General features: G+C 39.7%; 1 protein-coding gene across 1 annotated transcript; it reads left to right on the top strand.

The window, feature by feature from the left end:
• LOC103475117 (uncharacterized) lies at nucleotides 1-5,895 on the top strand. The gene is made up of 6 exons (XM_008426524.2): nucleotides 1-135; nucleotides 1,131-1,190; nucleotides 2,169-2,427; nucleotides 2,652-2,685; nucleotides 3,812-3,992; nucleotides 5,183-5,895. The coding sequence occupies exons 2-6, from the start codon at nucleotides 1,148-1,150 to the stop codon at nucleotides 5,536-5,538; spliced, it is 873 nt and encodes a 290-aa protein (XP_008424746.1). The 5' UTR covers nucleotides 1-135; nucleotides 1,131-1,147; the 3' UTR covers nucleotides 5,539-5,895.
• The last annotated feature ends 3,064 nt before the right edge of the window (nucleotides 5,896-8,959 follow it).

Here is an 8,959-nt window from a genome sequence, read left to right on the forward strand (position 1 = left end):
GTTCCTCGTCGTGTGTCTGTTTCCCTGTGTTCCCCGTTGTGCTCTACCTCGACATCATCATTAAATTCATCATCACTTCATCCTGGGTCTGCCTGCGTCCTATCTCTCCTCACCACCGACCACCCATTGTGACAAGTACAATTTTAGATACTCTGTCCTGATTGTTACTTATTAACTGGGGTTTTTTTTTTATGTTGGCTCACCTGGTTTCTTTTTTTTCAGTGCATAGTAGAGATCTAGTTGTTTAAATATGAACAATTTAAGGTAATTTAACTTAATTTGAACATGAACATGAATAAATATGTCCTTTTAATACAACATAATTAACATGAGTATATTGAATCCATCTAAAATAAAATATAAAATAGTTTGAGTTATAAACCTTTAAGTCAACTGGTGCACTCGGTATCCATTTAACTTAACTAGCCCGGTTTTACAGTGCTCATATTCAGAAGCTCATTGGTTATTTTATTTATCGCTATTGTTCTCCGTTTCCCCGTCTGTCTGAATGTAATTATCTTCCAACCCATTTCGGAGTGAACATGAGCCTTGTCGGACTGACGCATGAATGCGCCTCGCCAACTCTTATCCGCTTACATAACGCGGTTTTAGCGCCATTTAACTCAACAATTCAACGCGACGCGCTGCGATTAATCGATCGCTGGGAAACAGGACATCTCTTTAGAGCCAACATGTGAAGAGATGCACTCAGATTAAAAAACAACAACTTGTCTATCCGCAGTTTTGGGGGCAGCAGACGTGCAGTCCAGCTGCGCGGGAATAATAATCCGTTTTAATCTGCTTTAGCAGGAGGTGATCCGAACCTCTGGTTCTGAGGCCAACGGAGGCCAGGAGGCGTGACACAGTCCAGCTTTGATTTATTTATTCAAGTCTATCGTCACCTTCTGTGTAGTGTGAAAATAAAGCCTTAAATTTCACACTGTGCGCTGTGAGAAAAGAAAGTGACGCATTTTGTCCAGCTGTGGTCATTGGAGCCTCTTGCGCTCATATGTTGTTCATGTGAGGAGAGGCAGGCCGCGCTTAGGTGATGAAGGCCTAAATATTGCGGATTATTGCCCCACTCTCCCTCTCTTGGCCCATTTTCCAGCTTCAGCCTCGTTTCGTTTCAGTCTCTGCTGCGGAAAACATGAGCACAGCGGGCGTTCACCGAGGATTCCTCCGGAAATATGGTACGACTCCGACTGTTTCTATTGTTCTCCGTTTAATTTGATGTATTTTTCCTTTAATCGATTAAACTCTCGTATAGGATGCAGCTTATTTAAATACAGTCACATATTTTAGCTGAAGTGCGTATTGCTTACCTAATCCAGCAGATACAGAGTTGGTTGGTTTTATGGATGGATGGATGGATGGATGGATGGATGGATGGATAGACGTTTTTCTTTTACAGATCTAAGTCATAAAAAAGAGCAACAGGAGTAAATTTCCGACAAATATATATAAAAAAATTGAGATATCTCAGAAATTGTCTAGAAAAATCATTGGAAATGTTTAAGTTTGAAGAGTCAAAAATTGGCTACAAAAATTTTTGATATTTCTGAGTTTTAAAAGTATAAAATTTGCCAGAGAAAATTCAGAAAGTTTGAGATTAAATGTGGAAATTTCTGAGTTTAAAAAGCTTGAATTTTTTTTAAAACTTTTGGATCTCAAAAGTTGAAAATTGCAGACAATTTTAGAAAAGTTATTTTTCTACAAAATTTCAGAGATTAACGTTAATTTTATTTTTGTGTGCATCTTAGTTTGGTATATTTTTCTTTTATGGGTGTAAATGCGTACTACCAAATTCAGCAGCATTTTCTTTATGTAAGCTCTGTTTGTTTTTACAGTCTGTAAAAAAATGTGGCTAAACGTTTTTACAGAAATTTAGCAAAAATTTCTGTAATTTTAATTTGATATATTTTTCTTTCATGGATTTAAGTCATATAAAAAATTTGAAATAGCAGTAAATTTCCAACAAATATATATATATATATATAAAAAAAACCATTTAGATTAATGTCAGAAATTTTCTAGAAAAACTTTGACTCCTGTGGGAAGTCAAAAAACTTGGTAGAAAATGCTCAGAAACAGTTTGAAAAGTCAAACATTTTGAGTTTTGAACTCAGATTAGCAGTGAAAGTGTGTATCTGGTCTGCCTCCCTCTGCAGGAGGCTTCATGTTCAAGCAGTGGAAGGAGAAGTACCTGGTGCTCACCATGGAGGGGAGCCTGCTGGTGTGCCGGGACGCCGAGTCTCCACCGGACCAGGTGGTGGCGCTACAGTCCAACTGTGAGTCGATCGCGGAGGGACGGGAAATCCTGGACCTGCCCAGGCTGCCCCCGGGGGGCAGGAGAGACTGCTGCTTTGCCCTCATCCTGCCCCAGAACAAGTTCCTGCTGCTTCTGTCGGACAACCCCGACGACTGCATGTGGGTGCCAGATGTTCTTTGTCCCACTTTTTATCAGAGCTTATCTTCACATTCAGAAACATCGATAAACTCGGCTAAGGTTCTCTCCTCCTCTGTCCCACTGACTATCAGACTTTGTTTTTATTGCTCATGTTTGTCAGACTGACACAGTTCCAAGTCTGTGAATGTTTTATAGCCTGGATGTGTGTCAGAGATTATAACGCCTCTTTTCTTACCTTTCACAGTCTTTGGCTGAAGCTAATCAGGAAAGTGAGAGAGGTCAGTCACCGTGATGTTTCGTCCGTCCCGTTTCCTCACTAAACCGGTTTTATAGCAGGTTTGAACCTCTGATTATAAGATGCAGACGTCCAAAAAATAATGAAAACACAGGAGGGCAGAGAAGCCAAAACTTTTACTAAACTAAAAGTAGCAACATATTTTTTTACTCAAGTAAAAGGGAGAAGTAGTCGTCCAAGTATTTGGTAAAAAGGCGACTCGATTAACTGATCAAATCATTTAATATTTAAGAATTGTATCGTAAGATGGACCAAAATATAAAATTATGAGGAAATTTTGGTATTTTAAAAATCAAAATGAAAGTAATTAGTATTAAAAAAAATAAAAGTACAAGAATCGATTCATAATACTACCAGAATAAAGTCGTACAAGAAAAACGTCAAAATAATACAAGAATGAACTAATCAATTAGTTCACTCATTCTTTGTTACATAGCAACAACTTTTCTGAGTAACTAGTGGTTACCTAGCAACAACCTTTTCTGAGTAACTACTGGTAACCTAGCAACAACTTTTATGAGTAACTACTGGTTACCTAGCAACAACTTTTCTGAGTAACTACTGGTTACCTAGCAACAACCTTTTCTGAGTAACTACTGGTTACCTAGCAACRATGTGTTGAGTAACTWSTGGTTACCTAGCAACGATGTGTTGAGTAACTTGTGGTTACCTAGCAACGATGTGTTGAGTAACTTGCGCAGCAGTTCACGGTTCCTCATAACTGCTTAAAAACAAAAACAACGTTGTGGATAAAAAAACTGGATAAAACATAAAAGGGTCATAAAACCAAGTTTGGCAGCATTTTAGCTATTTAAAATAATAAAACACAAATAATTACAGGTACAGACTGACAGGAAATGTTTACATTGTGATGCGTTTTCCAGTCGTAATATAAGGAGTGAGCATGAAATACATTTACTGATTAGTGGATACTGAAATATTAGACGTGAACTGGGACTCTATACTTAAGCATTTTGAACTTCACAGGGTCAAATCTGACTATTAACTTTCTCGTTTTATCCTTTTTCACTTTAACAAAGTTTGTAAGTTGGAAACTCGTAGCTCTACTTCTCTTAATGTAGGTAGCGTTTATTTTTTGTCATTTCTAGGGTGTGATGTCACCTTTGACCCTTCAGAGACAGCAAAGCCTCACTCCCTGCATCACTGACAGAGAGCCGCTGCCGGACTCCCCCAGCGACAAGGAGCCCGGATCGCCCAGGGCTGCTGGAGCGCCGCTGCCTCTGAGCCGCGTCACTGAGAGAGGAGGCTCGTTCAGAGACCGACAGCAAGGTCAGCGGCCTCCGAAAAACACAGAAAACATGCCGAAACAACAGCTGAAGAGCTCAGATCAGCCATTTCCTCTATAAGTAAATAAATAAATAAAAACAAAGGAGTAACATTTAGGGTTCATTCACACTGCAGCCTGAAGTGACCCAATTCCGATTTTTTTGACGTAATGTGACCTGTATCCGATCTTTTCATGGCAGTGTGATCAGCACAGGTCAGATTCTTTTAGAATGTGACCCACATTCGATACGTATCCGATTCAAATGCGACCATAACGTTCAGGCCGCATTCATCCGAACTGAACGTCACTGATTCTCAACAAATCTCACTATTCTGCTCCTGATACGCGCAAGTGGGAAGAAAAACAACAACCATGACGAACTATATGAGGATTAAGTTGTTAATTTGCTGCTCTGGCCGGATAACAACTTCAAATATGTAAGCTAAGCTCCACCGTTAGCCTCCATGTTTACTTCCGCAAACACTGAGCTCTTCTTCTTCTTCTTATGGCGGTTGGCAGAACACTGAGAATGCTGACGGTATGGCGCCCTCTACTGCGCATGCGGGACACTTTCAGGTCGTTTGCCCGTTTACACTGCAGAACACATACAGGAAGCATTTACTGGCAGTGTGAACGACCCGGGAAAAAAAAACCGAATTGCCAAAATATCGGAATTGAGTTACTTCAGGCTGCAGTGTGAACGCACCCTTAGATACTCCACCAAGCCTAAAATCTGTTCATTCATCCAGCCACCGGGGGCGCTGTTATAAAAGTAACTGTCTTTGTCCGGGTTTTCCAGGGTTAAATTACTATGGAGTACAAGGACCACTCTAAAAAAATACAATTATGAGAACAAAGTTATAGCATCCCAAGTACATAGCAATAAAATAATGAGGATAAAGTCAAAAATATTATGAGACAGTTTTAATGTTGACTTTATTCTGATAACATCCAAACTTTAATCTCTTGAAATATTATAACTTTATTCTTGTAATTTTATGACTCTTATTTTATCTTATTTTATTCTTGTAGTATAATTACTTTATTGTTGTGATATTATGACTTATAAATAAATAAATAAATAAATAAATAAATAAATAAGGGTTCTAATGCTAATTAAAAACAGTTATAGATTATATTATTTTTATCATCCAGATGTTTTTTAAAACAAAGTTTCTTGTCGTTTTGTCAGCTGCCGGACCGAGGCAGCCCATGCGGAGCAACTCCGTCGCCCCGCCTCACCGCATGTCTGACTGTCTTCGCCATGGCAACAGCAGCGACGCGCGGGCGGTGCGTGCGGTGTGTCTGCTGATGGGCGGGGCGGCGGCCTCCTCCGCCCTGGGCTACCTCAGCTCCTGCTCCCCGTCCTCGCCGCTGGCCAGCCGGGCCCCGGACGTGGCCCCAGGCTCCGGGGCCTTCTCCGATCTCCCCGCCGGCGGCTCCTTCCACGCCTGCAGCCAGGACGTCGACTCCCCGCATTTCAACACCTTCGACTTTGAAGGAGACTCCGACTTTGACGCATTTGACTGCGGAGGATTTGCCTTTTAAAAGGAACTGTTTATATGACCGGTTCTCTTAGCACACTGCAAAAACAAACTGGTTTTTATCTAGTTTCTAGAGGAAATATGCTGGTTACACGCGAAATAAGACAAAACTAACTTACAAGTTACTTTTCAGCAAGATTTAGAAGCTCGTTTTAGGTAAATGCTAATTACTGGCAGGTTATTTCACTTATGAGGGAAATGTTTTGCTTTAAAGTTGAACTGGTACTTTTTTTTATCGATATTGAAGGAATATTAACTTAAAGCAATCTCCTAAAAATTTTACCTGCAAGTTAGTTTTGTCTTTTTTCACGAGTTCCAAAACATTTGCAGTAAAAACTTGACAAAAACACATGGTAAAATGTTGTTCTTCACTGCAAAAACACAAAATCTTAAAACGTATTTTTGTTCTAGATTCTAGAAAACTAACTTATAAGTAACTTTTTACGTTTTAAGTAAATAATTTCCTAGTATTGATAAGACGCACTAATTCAACTGACTGATTATTTAATTTCTAACAAGACATTTCCCCCATGTTGTAAGTGAAATAATCTGCCAGTGGAACTAGAACTGGGTTGCTAGGTAACGGGCTGGGGTTGCTAGGTAACGGACTGGGCTGGGGGTTGCTAGGTAACAGCGCAGCGGAACATTCTACCAGTGGAACTAGTAACAAGCTGTTATATCCTAACAGTTACTTGTTTATTAGTTGAGTTGAGTCTTATTTCAAATGTATTAAGACATTTCCACTATAAACTAGATGGGAATATTTTGTGTTTTTGCAGCGCAGAATCTCTTTATCAGTGTTATTTTGTTATACGAGGTCGTTGCTGATGAATTATTAAGTCATCTATACGTCTGATGTATGAATTAACGAAGGCGTTCTTCCTGGCTTTATGCCCACACTCCCAAGGTGAATAATTGATCACCTTCACTCCTCTGAACACAAACTCTGTGTGTCGTTTCACACACTGACATTAACTGCACTGCAAAAACACAAAAGCTTACCAATTATTTCTGGTGTAGTTTCTAGTGCAAATATCTTAGTACACATAAAATATGACAAATCTAACTTACAAGAAACTTTTCATTAAGATATAAGAACTTGTTTTAAGTAAATAATTCCTTAATATTGATAAAAAAAAGTTCCGCTGGCAGATTAATACATGTATAACGTGGGAAAAATATCTTGTAATAAGTGAAATAATCCGCCAGTGAAACAAGAAAGTTTTTCCATCATCAATAAGAAATTATTTACTTAAAACAAACTCCTATATTTTTTATTTCACGAGTAGTAAGACAGTAGCACTACAAACTCGATCAAAAATACTTGTTAATATTTAGTATTTTTGCAGTGTGGGATCATTTTACCTCACATTTCTGGTCTTTATCCTCTTGTTTTCTTGTAACTGTGCTAACGTTCCACTGTGTTTGATGTAATCTAAAAACGTCTATTTACATTTTCACCTGATCTGAGAAGAAGAGCCTTTTCCTACAGTTGGCACAGAGATTTATGAGTGATTGTTAAAGAAGTGTAAATAAATCCTGCAGTGACTCTGTGGCTTTTACTCCAGTTCAATGTTTGCTCTGTTTGCGTCGGATCACAGCAAACAACCAGCGGGTCAGTAATCGAAGAGCGGTGATAATGCTGCAGATTTACGGAGTTCCATCTAAATCAGTGGTTCTTAACCTTTTTTGAGGTTCTGAACCCACCAGATTCATATGCGCATTCACTGAACCCTTCTGTAGTGTTAAATAAAATTATTTTTATTTCAAATTCAAGACAGTTGACCCAACTAGAGTCTAGTTGGGTCACTTTAAGAAGACCACTAAGTCTTAAAAGGTAGAGTTTCTGAGTCTCTGAGAACAGTTCTTCAAAATATAGTCAGTTTTCAGCAAAGTTGATCTGACTGTCCAGGAACGACCCAAGGTATTTAAATCTGCCACAGTTTCAACAGGTTGGCCATCGAGAGAAACTGGAACCACTTTAAGGTCTTTAGATCATTTAATTAGCTCTACATTGTTAAGAGAATGAAAAATTATCAATAATAAAGACTTTGCGGTAGTCTGATATAGGGCTGCACAGTGGCACAGTTGGTAGAGCTGTTGCCTTGCAGCAAGAAGGTTCTGGGTTCGATTCCCGGTCTTTCTGCTTGGCGTTTGCATGTTCTCCCTGTGCATGGTGGGTTTTCTCCAGGTACTCCCGTTTCCTCCCACAGTCCAAAAACATGACTGTGAGGTTAATTGGTCTCTCCAAATTGCCCCTGAGTGTAAGTGTGTGTGCATGGTTGTGTGTCCTGTGTGTCTCTGTGTTGCCCTGCGACAGACTGGCGACCTGTCCAGGGTGACCCCGCCTCTCGCCCGGAACGTTAGCTGGAGATGGGCATCAGCACCTCCTGACCCCACTGAGGGACAAGGGTGTAAGAAAATGGATGGACCAATGGGTATTCTGATTTAGTAATGTAATTATATTAGTTGTGTTACCGCCCCCACGCCACTAGAGGCAGTAGCAACCCCAAAAAGATGCGACTAAGCAGATTTAGAAGTACATCGAAAACTACAGAATTTGGTAAAAACTGAGTTTTGCTGAAGTAATTAAAGACACAAGTTCAAATCCATGCTGAGAGTGGAGCTCCTTCAATCAGGGCTCCTCCGCAGCTCTGATTGGCTAAGCAATGTAACGTGATCCTCTGATTGGCTAAGCAATGTAACGTGATCCTCTGATTGGCTAAGCAATGTAACGTGATCCTCTGCAGCAAGTGACGGCAAAGCGGGGCGTCATCACGACTTTACACAAGTTTGTCTTTACCTCCACTGCAGAGGCTCCACCGAACCCCTGAGACCGACTTATCGAACCCCTGGGGTTCGATCGAACCCAGGTTAAGAACCACTGATCTAAATGAACCATAACATTTTTTTAACAATATACTTTGGGATTGAGATCAAAGTGGAGATATTTACCCACAATTCATGGTGCTTATTAGAACTAGTAACTCATCCCAACTATTAAGCATGGTGGTAGAGGAGTGATGATAGGGGCTTTTTGTAGCTGTGCACTTTTCAGTCACTCATCAGCTTCACTGTGATGGCAGTAAAATACTACAATAAGAAAGTTAAACAGTTATAGATTAGGAGTTAGTTTTGTCTTATTTCAAAACTGACTTAAAGAAACTTTTCAGCAAGATATAAGAGTTTGTTCTTAGTAAATAATTCCTTAATATAGATTAAAAAGTTCCAGTTCCACTGGCAGATTATTTTTCTCAAGTTATAAGTGGAATAATCTGCCAGTGGAACTAGAACTGGGTTGCTAGGTTACAGGCTGGGCTTCCCTGGGGTTGCTAGGTAACGGCGCATTAGAATATTCTACTAGCGGAACTACAGTATCGTAACTTTTTCATAAAATAGATTCTCCAATTCCAGAACATATATAT

The sequence above is a fragment of the Poecilia reticulata genome, linkage group LG13, assembly GCF_000633615.1.
Source record: "Poecilia reticulata strain Guanapo linkage group LG13, Guppy_female_1.0+MT, whole genome shotgun sequence".
In the NCBI taxonomy this organism is placed as follows: Eukaryota; Metazoa; Chordata; class Actinopteri; order Cyprinodontiformes; family Poeciliidae; genus Poecilia; species Poecilia reticulata.